Source organism: Centrocercus urophasianus, unplaced genomic scaffold (genome assembly GCF_019232065.1).
Source record: "Centrocercus urophasianus isolate 14NV4802_14NV808 unplaced genomic scaffold, USGS_Curo_1.0 seq_11, whole genome shotgun sequence".
NCBI lineage: Eukaryota > Metazoa > Chordata > Aves > Galliformes > Phasianidae > Centrocercus > Centrocercus urophasianus.
The window spans coordinates 77,775,855-77,789,896 of NW_024884253.1; the positions used below are offsets into that span (position 1 = coordinate 77,775,855).

General features: G+C 41.7%; 1 protein-coding gene across 1 annotated transcript; it reads left to right on the forward strand.

The window, feature by feature from the left end:
• Positions 1 to 239: 239 nt before the first annotated feature.
• Positions 240 to 13,561, forward strand: SERPINB5 (serpin family B member 5). Its single transcript, XM_042808599.1, has 7 exons — positions 240 to 350; positions 5,812 to 5,986; positions 8,384 to 8,521; positions 9,506 to 9,623; positions 10,969 to 11,111; positions 11,583 to 11,750; positions 12,135 to 13,561. The coding sequence occupies exons 2-7, from the start codon at positions 5,813 to 5,815 to the stop codon at positions 12,525 to 12,527; spliced, it is 1,134 nt and encodes a 377-aa protein (XP_042664533.1). The 5' UTR covers positions 240 to 350; position 5,812; the 3' UTR covers positions 12,528 to 13,561.
• The last annotated feature ends 481 nt before the right edge of the window (positions 13,562 to 14,042 follow it).

The window sequence follows — 14,042 nt, forward strand, 5'->3', positions numbered from 1 at the left end:
GGTGCCTTTTGTAGGGCACTTGCTGCAGGCAACGTGCCGAGGCTGCTGTTTCCTGCTGGAGCATGTTGTTGTGTTCAGTAGCTGGGCAGACAAAGACAATTCTGGTGTGACTCATACTGCTCCTCCAGTTCAGGAGCTGCTTGAAGAATGATTAAGGGGAAAAAAAAAAAAAAGAAAGAAAAAAAAAAGCGAGAGTGTGTGCGTAATTAGGGCTGGGAAAGTGGGAGTGGTGTCAATGAGCAAGGCAAGCTAACAGACTCTTCTGCTCAGCAAGGTTTCACCACAGGTCTCTAGTTCTTCGTGTTGGACCCTTTTCATTGATTCATTTACCAGGATTATACCCTTGCAAAGTAAGTACAACATTTTTTCTTCTGATACTTTGATGCCTAACTAATAGTTATAAAATCTCTGACGTGAAATGCAATCGCAGAGAATGAGCAGGATAAGGAAGCTCGTATGAAAAGACAGCATATGAAATTAAGGGTGGAAAAAAGCCTGCTAAAACTACATTTTGGTTTTGTCCCAGCATTGCTGTGTTTGTCTGTCTACATTCCTTGAAACAATTCATTGCAAACGGTCAGTGGGGTCTGTCAGGTGAGACTGCGAAGGAATTATTGGAATATTTAGACTACCTGTTGGCTGTTCCAAATGGCTTTTCCTGAATCAGAAAAACAGGCTGTATATGATGCCATGAAAGTGCTCCATATCTCTAGGTAGGTGTAGACTGTTTTAGAAGTTTACGAAAGAATATTCTTCTTGCTTTCTGCATGGGTTTTGTGTGCTTTGCTCTCTTTGCTTTGTCTAAGCCTTGCTTGTTCAAAGGACAAGTACTTAAGTCTGCTAATTACCTACTTTATCTTCAGTGTGCTCATCCAGTTGGAAAAATTCACTGACTGTGAGGCACAATAAAGCATATTCTTGAGACTCTCTTATTCCTGGCGTGACTCTCTCAATTGTGTTGCTGATGGTGCTTTTTCCCCAACCTGATGAACACCCTGATCTCACTAAAGTAAAGCATCAGTCTGATATTGTGCATTCCTCAGAGAAATATCTGTTCAGAGGAGATCGTGTATTTGTCATGGTGCTGTGTAGCCTGCCTGGTGGAGAGCTGCCATTTGTGCAGAAGTAGGAAGAAGAGGCTCACAAGAGTTTTGTTCCTTTATATTTTGTGTTATCTGAGCAAGAGCTCCAGTAAGGTCATGTCAAATGAGCTACTTTGGAGGGGGAATGCCCTACTTGTGAATAAGTATTCTTTCATATCATTTCTCTAAACTGAAATGACTGCGGGGTGTTCTTTCACAGCTCCTGAGCTGTAGCCCTGGTGCGCAGTCCCACTACCAGCCCAGCTTGGATGGCCACCACCCTGTCTGCCCCAGGTGCTCTCCTCAGGGCTCTTTAGCAAAGGCAAGAATGAAATAAATGCTTGCTCTGCTTTATCAGATGATTCTTACCATTCAGCTGACGTGACTTGTCAGGTTTCCGCAGAAATGTTGCTGTTCTTCTGATTAATTTTTAGAAGATAAGCTACCTTTAGCTTTTCACTTACTAAGCAAACAGTAAGCAAAGCCTTATTTGTTGGTTGCATTCAAGAGTGACAAAGCAAAAATAGAGTCTTATGCTACTAAGCTCCTTTACATTATTTTTTTCTGAACTGATTCTAGAGCCTCTCAGCTTCCTCCTGTATCTGAACGTGTTTCTTGAACTCTGTGGCCCCACCACAGCTTTAAACAAAGCTGGGTGGATCACAGGCTGCCTGTGCATAGAAGGTGCCACTGTGCCGCGGGCCTCTCAGAATGCTGACTTGCTGCTCTCCTGGGAAAGCAGGGACTCAGCCAGTATCCAAACAGCCCTTCTTGAAATTTCATTTCCAGTTCTGTTTACTCCTCCCTGTGTGAGAGTTTCCTGTGATTACTGATTCAGGAGCCGTGCCTGGTTTTTGGGACCGCTCATGGGTACCTAATGGGCTTTTGTCTTGAGGGGGGCCTCAGCCTTTCTCACTCAGCCGGAACCTGCTGTAGTGGGGTCACTGACACAGCTTGGGGTGCTCAGGGCTTTAAAGAGGTTCAAGATTTTGTAATATTTCATGCAGTAAATTCCTTTCAAGCATATGAACACCATGAGCTCCTATGTGTCATATGCCATTAATAAATGGAGCATTAGAAAAGAAGACTGACCAGATGCAGTTAAAAAAGATGGTGAGATAGAGATTGTTCTTTGCTATCCAGCCCTTATTGAAACTGCAGGGTGAAACTGAAGGGTTTTTTTCTCCCACAAAATCCTCTGAATGTGCATTATATCAGTAGTAGCACTAAAAGAAAGAAACGGTAAGAGTGATAAGCCTTGCCATTACCAGGAATAGATTCTCTTGGCGTAACAAAGGCACTGAGAAATGTCAGCAGTTACTGAGTGAACAGAAGGTCTGTAAAAGGTTCACCATGAAGTACCTCCAGGTATCCTCACTGAAGGGGAACACAGAAAACTTGCAGAAAATGATCCACCTTGAATGGTACCAGAAAAAAAATTTCTGTGTCCTGGTGCAGAATTTCACTGGTGTAAGCTAGAAGGGTGTCATTTAATATTGCAAAAGTTCACAATTAATTTCCTTACTCTGAATCTTTTGCCACCCAGGAGAGTGAAATGCAGGTAGCACATGCACATTTTAATATCACTGCAGGTCATTTGCCAATGTAGCTGAAAATGCTGATGTTAGAAAGGCAGGATTGCATTTCTGGCATGAAGTCAGAAAGGAACATGAAATGCTTTGAAGTTATTATGATTTCCTATCGTTTCTTAGTCTGTAAGGGAGATTGGAATTGAAAATATCATCAGGCCAACCATAACTAAAGAGGGATATTTTACTCCACTAGCAAATGAAATATTTTTCAGGTAAACTGCACACATCATTCTGGCATTATGAGATTATACGTATTTATCTTCCTGAGAATGGTAGATGTTGAATGACACATTCTTGGTTCCTTGGGTAATTTTCCACAGTCTCCTCAGTGAGAAATACCTGGGAAGCTGGTACTTGCCCATTTCTTAAATTTTTACTTGAGACAGAGAAAGTATGCGTATGGATTGTGTGCTCCTTAAAGTGCCCTTAAAGAGAGTGAGTTCAAAAGGAAAAATAAGGCAGGCATCCTGTTCAGAGCAGTTTATGTAAGGTGCACAGAAGTGCATGCCTGTGTCAAGCAAGTGCAGAAAGGCACTTTAAAGGATGATTTCACATATGCTTCTTTATTCTGTTGTTCCAAGCGACTCCCTCCGCAGCAGTCCCAGATCTTCATATTTGTTTTTACTGCCTTTGCCACTGTTTTGCCCAAAGCTCTCTTCTTTGACGTATGCAGGGTCCATCATTTCTAGCAAGCTTGACTTTTCTGGTAATTAGTTGCTTTTATATGTGAGAAGCTGTGACCACAGGAATGACACAGATGTCTGTAACGCTGACTGGCACTGAGTTCTCGCTTTTACCCCCAGAAAAAACTCTGAGAACATTTCCCAAACCTCACTCTGACACCATCTTGATTGCTGCTGACACTACAAAACAGGATCTCCCAGGGTAGTTTTTGTTACCAAGCACCTTGGGACACTGCCAGTGTCATGGGAGATGGACAGACCCATTCTGCTTGAAAAGTGTCTTACAGGAGTCCTCTACATGTTGTAAACATCCTCCTCTTCATTTTTATTTGGGGATGACTTTCTCCAGTGCTGTGTATTTTATTTTTTTCCCTCCTCAAGATAAATTGCTTTCTTTGCAATTGGGAGGCAATTAGGAAATACTTTGTTGCTAATACCAACAATCAGAGCACTGTGTGAGAGGACACTGGTAGGTAAGTGTTCTTCAAATTTGGATTTTAAAAGCCTTGATTTTATGCCAGTATCCTTTTCCACTTAATTAGATTGTGCAATACATTTCAGTAACCTTTTGTACAGCGTCTTTTAGCTAAAATTAAGCCAGGTGCCTTATTAAGTATATGGAATACATACATATGTAAGTTAATGAAAACAAAGACGTGAAGGCCTTTTCTACAGGTCTTACATGGAAATCAAAGTTTTCTCTGCTGTGTTGCAGATGAAAATACTCCCCTGTTCTGTTATTCCTATAAAAATGTATAAATACCACAGATTATTTTGGAAATCTCTACTCTCAACTACCAAAACAGCCACAGCATCTCTATACAGTGGAGTCTGATATTCAGCAAAGTTTGGACAGTAGCACACATGCTCTTGAATGCAGGGATGAGAGTGAGTGGTCAGAAGCAGGCGTCCTTGCTCTGGAGGCAGTTCCCTGCCCATATGTCCCCTCTTCCCATTTCTGTCTTGACTTACCTAACTGCTCTCATCGGGTGAGATCTTTACTCACCTGATTCAATCTAGGATGCAAAAGGTATGAACAAGGTAAATGTTTAAGACTGCAGCATTTAGTAGTCATTTGAGAGAAATCCCTGTCCTTCAGGTGCTTCGTGGAAGATCAGCAAACCTCTTACCAAGGGAATGCTTCAAACAAATAGCCAACTTTCCTGCTGCATGTTCTGTTTCAGAGCCTGAAATGTATTGTAAATAGATGTCTGAATAAGAATAGAACTTTAAAATCACCTCTCCATGCCAGATAAATTCCAATATTTTGTCTTTTTTTTTTTTTTCCTGGGGAGAGTACATATTAAAGAATTTTTTTGGGTTCTGTTTGAAATCTTTGCTCTTTTGAAGTATTCATCTTTTCCTTTTCCTTTCTGTCTCTTTCAATAGACAGAACTGTTGAGCACCAATTTATCAGACTGCCCTTCCCTTTCTTTAGGGACACGTGATTTTGAGGTAGAAGAGTGTCAAACTCACTGTGCCACATCTTCCATATCCGTGCTGCTCTTAAGCTCAACATGATATTGACTGAATTGTGTGATTTACCTTTGTTGTCTTTAATCTACACAAATGGAATTACACCAAAGTGCAGTTTTAGATCTATGAAAGCAGTCAGGAAGACCAGAATATTCCGTGGCATTCCCAGAACACGGCCCAGAACATCTGTCGCTTGGCACCACTTTTTCCATTCCTGACTGCATGCATCAGCCAACAGCCCTGCAGCATTGCAGTCACTCTGAACTGCTAGGAAAATATACGCAGTCATCATTGTGAGTGATGAATGGGCACACAGCAGTATTTATGTAGGAGGCTAAGTACTTAGAGTTTCTAGGATGATCTCAACCTACAGGACCAGACAGCTTTCTGGAGACTTCTAGCAAGGGTAGGGAGAACAGGGAATCACCCCTTAGAGAGAGGATGTGCCACAGCTGAAGCTTTAATGAACAACTAGACATGAAGCAAGAGACGGGAAAGACTGTGAGACTTCTAAAGGCCTATGAAAGCACTAGAAGGGCCCAAAGCATAGGCAAAGTGCCTTATAAGTTGGCATATTTGATGAGTATCAATTAAAAACAGATTAAATCCATATGTTATCCAATGTAACTCGATATGTGTGGGTCACCCTGACCAACCCAGATTCTCCACGTACATCTGGTAATACTGGCTCCATACAGCACGCAGAATTGCCAGCTGGCACTTGAAGGTAAGGGCTTTTACTGAGCCACTCGTGTTACCTTGGTTGGGCATGGATGAGATTCTCCTCAAGAGCTGCTGATGGTGTCTGAGACTGGACAGGATTGGTCAGGCTTTTTTTGCCTCCCACTGTGGGCTCAAGCTGCACCGTCCCCATACTGGTGTCCAGCCTCCTTCAGCACGGAAATCAGTGACCTGCCAGCCCCGCTGCAACAGGAGCTCACTCTGTGGGTCATCTCTCTTTATCCTTTTCTGTTACAGAATGACAATGGATGCTCTGCAACTAGCAAACACTGCCTTTGCTGTTGATATGTTCAAAAAGCTATGCGAGAAGGACAAAACAGCCAATATTGTCTTTGCCCCACTGTGTACCTCCACGTCTTTGGCTCTGGCATATAAAGCTACAAAGGGTGACACTGCAGACCAAATGAAAAAGGTGAGCTGCCAGCATCCTTCTCTGTAGCTGCAAAATTATGTGGCTATCAGAGGTGGCTTTCCTATTTATTCTTGTTAATACTGTACAGGTGTGCTGGTTCCCTTTTCAACCAGATAGAAACTATCCATCCAAAATTCCAGAATGTTTCCACACTCCATGGCTCCACACAACCAAGGAGGCTGAAAATCACTGGCACACGGAAAAAAAGCTTTCTCAAGCATTTACAGGGTGGATGGGGACATGGCAGAGTCCTCAGCAATTGCATTAAGGCGCTGGCTCCTTTCAGCAGAGTGCTGACTATGGCTGAAGGTCACTGCTGAAGTCACTGCATTTTCTGGATAATTGTTTTGTGGTTATTCAGGACTGCCTAAGCTTAACAGGACTGGAAATAATTTTGCCATTACCAAGTGATTTTAGCTGTTCTCTCTGCCATTTCCCCTTTCTCCTGCCATACAGCTAAGAGGAAGATAACGCAGTAGGAGGCAGCGCAGCTTGAATAGTAGTTTGCCTTGCAAACAGCACTAGATGCTCAAGGGTTTTACAGCACCACAAAGCTGCATCATGGTGATGGTGCAATGAGTGTATTGAGGTCATTCTGTGGTGTGGAGAGGTTGCACGACTGCCTCTGTGAGAGGCAGGATTTACACAGCCTCTTTTTATTCCAGTGCCCACAGTCTCTGCAGTTACCTAGAGGTGAATGAGAAGCAAATTCAGCCTGCATTTATATGCTGATTATCACCTGGGTCTCAGGGGCATTCCACGTATTTGAATACATTTTGCTTCCTTTAGCAGTTCCTCCCTGTACCTTTGGTTTCCCTGATGGCACACTGCCTCCACTCATCCTACAGATTGCAATGAGCCTATCTACACAGCAACAAAGTGATATACCCACAAAGGCCTGCTGGGTGTTTTCCCAAATAGGATTATTAAAAAAAAAAAATAATAATGTTTTTTAGATCTTATTTCTAGTTTAAATGACACCCCAAAGCTTCCTCACCATTTCAAAATTCAAGCACTGTCTTTCCAATGGAAAAACGTAAAATATTATCCTATGCTTAATTTCACTTTCACTTGTGCCTGCAATTTGCATTGAACTGTCCCATAGTAAGTGAACATCCACATCCACAAATAGAGTTCTGTTACACAAGTGCACTTACATTTCACATTTCTCAAGAGGTAATTTACTGTGTCTGTAAAGACATGGTGTGTTGAGGGAGAAAGAGCAGGAGTGAGGCTGAAAGGGAAAAGGTCACTAATGCTGACTGGGAAAGATGATAAGGGCTGGGCAGGCTGTTTTTAATGGAACATGCACTCTCAAAGATCTTGCAGCAGGGAGGCACCTAAAAGCAGAGAGTTTAAGGTCATGTTAGAACATCCTGAACTGGGCATGTGATTCCCAGGAATTGGGAGGTGGGTCAGCAGCCGTACCTCTAGCTTACATTCTGTCTACCAAAGCTCACCTAGTTATCTGATTGATTTCTGCTGAAATACCACACAACGGCATGTGTCAATAATCAGCAAACCTTGCCATCTGCTAAGCAGTTTTCAAAGAAGTAGCCCATTTGCAGAAAGGAAACTAACTGGAACATTTATTTATCTGGCTTCTAAACTCTAAACTCCAGATTTTTGGACAAGAATGTGAGTTTGATGAAAACATGGCTCCGCACCACAGATTTGTATTTCACTAGATCACATTACTAGTATTAACAGCTCAATGGGATTCTTTGGACTGCTCACAGGAAGGGAACACTTTTGGTTGAAGTTTTGATAGAATGAAGTCTTTAGATTTATGTGGGGATGTCAAATAAATGAGGTTTTTTTTTAGTAATAAATAAGAGTGAGAGGTTGTGTTGTTAGCTTAAATACAAAAAGTCAAAGCTCTGGTCACAAACAAACATTATTTACTGCCGAGCTGTTAGGCCTGGAGCACGTCCAGAGAAGGACAACAAAGCTGTGAAGGGACTGGAGCACTGGTCTTACAGCAGAGCAGCTGAGGGAATTGGGATCAGTTCAGCCTGGAGAAGAAGAATCTCAGAGGAGATTCTGAGAGGACTGCCTGAGAGGAGGTTGTGGTGAGGTTGGGGCTGGCTTCTTCTCCCAGGTAGCATGAATAGGATGAGAGATCAATGCCCCAAGTTGCACCAGGGGAGGTTCAGTTTGGATATTAGGAAAATTTATTTTCTGAAAGAGCAGTGAGGCATTGGAGCAGGCTGCCCAGGAAGCTGTTCGAGAAATGTGTACATGTGGCACTGAGGGATGTGGTTTGGTGGGCATGGTGGTGATGGATTGGAATAGATCATCCTAGAGGTCATTTCCAACCTTAATGATACCATGATTCTCTGAATTTTTAGATGATAAAAAGAAAGCTGATCAGTTTTTTATTATGTTCATTATCAGGTGCTCCATTTACAAGACGTCAAAGATGTTTCTTTTGGGTTTCAAACGGTAACTGCAGATGTTTCCAAACTCACCTCTTTCTTTGCACTGAAAATGGTCAAGCGGCTCTTTGTAGACAAGTCTCTCAGTCCTACCACAGTAAGTACTGCAGAAATGTGCTTGAATTGCTTGACCAACCAGACTTCGATGTTATACAAAATACGTTCTCTCACTATTTCCTTTTACTTGACTAGACTCAAATGATGAACAGCATAATAAAAGTTTGTAGGAGGATGATTGTTCTGCTTGACCCCAAGCAATGCAGCCACTGCTACAGTTGCACTTCTTTCATTAATATGTTTTAGGTCAGTAGACCCAGTAGGTTTTGAATACAGTGTTACTTCTATGCCACATCAAGGGCTTTGCAATGTAAGTATGACTGGGAAGGATTTTAAATAAAGATGGTGGTGCAAGTGTGTGTCTAGTCCACACACCCAAGTAATTACTACATAAAGAGTAGTTTTCTTAATCTAACTGAGGAGGCACAAGCCTGGTTATTCAAACAACACAAGTGAGGAAGGTGTTGTTTTGCCATGAAACTTAAGGACCTTGCAAACAACTGAGAAAAATGTTGTGTTTGATTTATCAGAGTTGCTTTTGAATAGGACCCCAAGCAAGGGCAACTTCAGCCTAGAAGCGATATTTCAGAAGACTCACAACCTGCATAAATGGTGTTATAATTAGGTTGCCTGCTCTTTGGTCCCATCCACAGTGGGCATGCCATCTGACAAGGATAGGCACTCTGTGAGCAGCCTGTGGACCTTGTCTCATCCCTTTCTTTTGCCCAGGTCCAGACTGAAGGCCGCTTTGTCCTTTCAAACTTGGGCAGTGTGTTCACTCCTGTAACACCAAAGCTACTTCAGCAGCTAGTGTAACTGGATTGAAGACAGTCTGGGGAGCAATCTGCTGAATGCGGCCGTGTATCCTGGCTGTCACCTGCTGTTTCTTATTAGCTGTCCTTTGTAATATACTCTCTGCCTACACCATAATGAAGCTTGGGATACTGATGTTGTAGGCCATGTAAAGAGTCATCTGGTAAAGAGCATTTAAGGGAGGTTAGCTTTGGTACCTCGTGTCTTTCAGGACTTTGTTAACTCCACAAAGAGGCCTTTTCCATCGGAGCTGGAACTAGTGGAGTTCAAAGAAAAAACTGAGGAAACACGACAGAAGATCAACAAATCTCTCTCAGAGCTCACTGACGGTGAGTAGGGCCTAACCTCAGGGATGCTGCTTACCGCTTTGAAGAATGATATCATGTCATGATACCGTGACATCTCCTAACTACTGCTTTTAGAAATAAATATATAGTGAAAGCAATGGGACTACACCTATTATTTGGATTCATGAGGATTAGCCACGTTAGCATGCTTTTAAATCATTTACTTTACTGCTGTGGCATTTCTGGAGGCAGACCTTGCATTAGCCTTTGGCAAAGCATCTCATTTGTTTTCACTGGGAAAGTGTGGGAGAATGACAGCTCCTGGCTGTGGAGCTTCACAAACATCTGACATCAGTACATCAAATCCTGTCCCCGTTCTCTAATGGAGGGTATGTACTGGACTCTGAAGTTCAAGCTGTTAATTAGTAGCTCATCTCAGCAGCGCAGCTGATTTTGACCACAGGTGGACATATATTTCTTACTTGGAGATGCTCCTGTGGCAATAGGGCTGTGCTTTTCCTGCAGTGCCTCTGAGCCACTAAGTCACAAGAAGCACCTCTCAGTGACCATCAAGGCTCCCGGGCAGAACCTGCCCAGTGTATGCAGGTGGAGGTCTGGTACACAGTGCCCAAGGCAGAGCTTATGTACATGCTGTTCACAGGTAGCTCCAGGGTCGGTTGCTGCCTATTGCCCTCATGTGGTACAAATATAAAAATATGGGTGCCTGAGTCACATCTGGTCCATCCCAAGGTGACATAGGTACCTCTGGGGAAGTACTTTGCACTGCTTGTGTGATTTATGCATGAGTGGAGACTAAAATACACAGCACTCCGAATTCAGTATCTTATGACAGTGTTTGAACAGACATAAAATTAAGTGACGGAAAGAATTCCGTTCTCTTTTTGAAATCCATGGCATTATTTGGTTATGAACTGCAATTAGATAGTTAGAGATATTTCTTATTTGGGTTATTTTATTCTCATGTATCACTCCAAAAGTGAGTGGAAAACAGGAACCTCCCTGGAAGTCTTGCTCTCCAAATGAGAAATATTTTTTCAGTTCTATCTGATGAATATCACTGAAGTTTCAGTACCTTCTTTAAAGTACTAAACAAAAGTAGTAGACATATTTTTTATTCTGTTTTATGTAAACCGAGTAAAAATGTCACTTGGAATATCTATCTTGACCCCAATTCCACTTCAAACATGAAGCTGCAGCTAGGGAACTAAATGCTTCTGTTTTGGAATTTCCCTTTATAATTAAAATTGCTATCTGTGAGGTGCAGGGCAGAAATATTTTAATTCAGTACAGTGTTTCCATGTTCTGTGAAAATAACACATCTGCTGATAATTTATTGTATTAATGACCAGCTTCACCATGTTCACAGGCAAAATGGAGAATATTTTGAATGAGGATAGTGTAAGTGACCAGACTCAGATCCTCCTAGTTAATGCAGCTTATTTTGTCACAAACTGGATGAAGAAGTTCCCAGAGGCAGAGATCAAAGAATGTCCTTTTAAAGTCAACAAGGTATGTCCTAAAATAAAATAGAGCACTGCTTCCACTCAAATAAATATTTGCCAATTTTGTGCTAAGGAAATTTCAATGAGAGAAAGTGAGAAATGTTTGTTACCATATGGCATTCTTAGACTCCCTGCCAAAACCTCCATGCTGTTGCAAAAGCACCTAAGCCAGTTTTCTTGTTACATTGCTAGTTTGAAGCTGTTGGTGAAACAAGCACTAAGGGTCACCAACAGCAGGTAATATTTTCCTTTAAAGCACATCCCCAGTATACCGTATTAAGTACACAGGAAAACTGCTCCCCTTAAAGTACAAACAGCTTTCACTACTGGAGTCTTACAGCTGGTATCATTACTTACGAAAGCCAACAAATTCCATGATGGTAATCAATGTACCGCTTTCATGCAAGCTTGCAAAATTTCCTCTCTCATCTCTGTGAATTCAAAGGAGTGCTAGATTGTCTCCTCTTGTGTTTTGCAGACTGAAACTAAGCCAGTGCAAATGATGAATCTGGAAGCTACTTTTTGCCTGGGTTATGTAAAAGAGTTAAATGTTGCAATCCTTGAACTTCCATGCCTTAACAAACATATCAGCATGCTCATTCTGCTCCCCAAAGACATTGAAGATGAGACGACTGGCCTGGAAAAGGTGAGAGAAAAACAACAGTATTGAGATGATGCTTTCCGTGCACAGCTGTGTTGGTGCACAGGTGTGTGTAGCCTGGGTAGAGACTGTCTACCTTGGATTCCTTCATTAGGCTGTTGAGCTGATTACGTAGCAAACGCTTGTGAAGAACCAATAATCAGAGTATGAACATTTAATGGAGTTTCTCTGGAAGTCTACTGTATGGATTAAATAATCTTTACATCAGTACAACTGAGAGTGTAAGTTAACTCTGAATGCTACAAGCAAATGTTGTCTTTTAGACTTTGTTTGTTGGTGTTTGATAGGAGTGATGAGTTCAGAAATGGTCTTTTTGTTCCCACTTTCTCTGAACGGAACATTAATTTCCTTTGCTCTTTATGTCCTCAGCTGGAAAAGGCACTCACCCCTGAGACGTTATTACAGTGGACCAATCCCAGCATAATGGCCAACACCAAAGTGAATGTATTTCTTCCAAAGTTCAGTGTGGAAGGTGATTATGACCTGAAGCCACTCCTGGAAAGCCTCGGCATGACGAATGTCTTTGATGAGAGTGCATCAGATTTCTCTGAGATGTGTGAAACCAAAGGTGTGGTTTTGTCGAAGATCATTCATAAAGTCTCTTTGGAAGTAAACGAACAGGGCGGAGAGTCTCTAGAGGTACCAGGATATCGGATTCTGCAACACAAAGATGAATTTAAAGCTGACCATCCGTTTATCTTTTTGTTTAGGCACAACAAAACTCGCAATGTGATTCTTTCAGGCAGATTCTGTTCCCCTTAAGCAGAGAATATTGATTATGAAAAAAACACGATTACATTTACGGTGATGCGTGTTCCTGTAATGCTTGGTGTCCTGACTATCACCTTTGAAAGGAATTGTAAGAGGTTCATATATCAGAAGGGTAACACAGTGTACTCTACATATGCAGCAGAACTAATTTCCTTTTATTAATCCCATTAAGCTGAAGGATTTCCACTGTGCAGAACACATGATATTTTACTAAGAAGTATTCCATCCTTTTTCACAAGAATTTTGTTCCTCTGTGACACCTTTTTCTAAAACAAAATGAACAAAAAGCCTGTTTTTGAAAGACCAGGAGCTGGAAAAGGCTCTGTGGGGAAGAGCTGCATTCCTGTTTCATATCCAAAATACCTTCCCTCAAGACTCATACTCAGTGGATTTCTAGACTATAAAAGGGGAAAATGTGGACATGTGGAGGACTATACCCTCCTCTTGTACCTGGCTATAGTCTGGTGATCCAGGGTGCCCTGCTGGACCCTGCTAAGGCACGGTGAAATACTGCAGCTGAACAACTCAGAGTTTGCATCTGTGAACCAGCAGCTGCACGTGTGGACACAAGAGGCAATAATAAAACGTCTAGAAGACTTTTCAGTGTCAGCTACATCAGTTTGTAGGCTGAGGAGGTTGCACTCTACTGTGTGGGATTTTTTCACTCATTCTCCTTCAGACATGGCAGGGGTGACCAGTTCACTGCAGCTGAGAGGAACTCTGTTGTATATATGAGAAAAAGAAGGGTATGCAGTTCTAGGATAGATATCACTTGGATTAATATTGAAAGTGCCACAGTCTTCAGATAGATTTTCTATTGCTTCCGGATTCAGCACCAAGAAGGCTCCACATATTTAACTAACCTCTGGGGTTCAAGAAAGAAACAAAGTCTTTTACTTGAGTGAGATTAACATTGTAATTACCAGTCTCTAAATTCCATATGAAATTATTGTAATTAGTTTTCATTTCTATCTAAAGACTGCCTGCTGCATATGTTCAGTACTGATTTACCTAATCACTGTTCAGAATAAAGCACTACAAAACTTGTGTCAAATGTCTGCAGTACATCCAGTGTCAATCTGTTGTCCTTCACTCAACCTCCAAGAAGATAGGAACAGAAATTGATAGATTCATTCAGGACATAGTTAAATATATGAAGAAATCAAATCTGTGACTGAATTGCCCTTTTGGACCACATGATAATAGCTGACAGTTAAGGAGTATGTTACTAGTTGGTCAATATATAGAATGAGTTCAATAATATATCTTCAAAGAAGGGGCCATTTTAACTGAGTATTCCTTGGTTCTTCAGATCTGAAAGAACTTAGAAAGAGAATTCTAAATGGGAACATGCAACCTTCTATACATATTCCTTTCTTCTCATACCAGAGAACAGCACAGTGCCTATTATGGATTTGGAGAGACTTCTGTTTTGGTTATTGATGTTCCCAAACCACAAGTAGCCTTTAGTCACAAAGATTAAGTGGTTTCACCAGTTGGCTTCTC

Excerpts from the sequence above, each read along its gene's own strand:
- SERPINB5 (XM_042808599.1), top strand. The coding sequence starts at position 5,813 with ATGACAATGGATGCTCTGCAACTAGCAAACACTGCCTTTGCTGTTGAT. Across the intron at positions 8,522-9,505 it reads AGTCTCTCAGTCCTACCACA|GACTTTGTTAACTCCACAAA; the intron begins GTAAGTACTGCA and ends CGTGTCTTTCAG. Across the intron at positions 11,751-12,134 it reads AGACGACTGGCCTGGAAAAG|CTGGAAAAGGCACTCACCCC; the intron begins GTGAGAGAAAAA and ends TTATGTCCTCAG.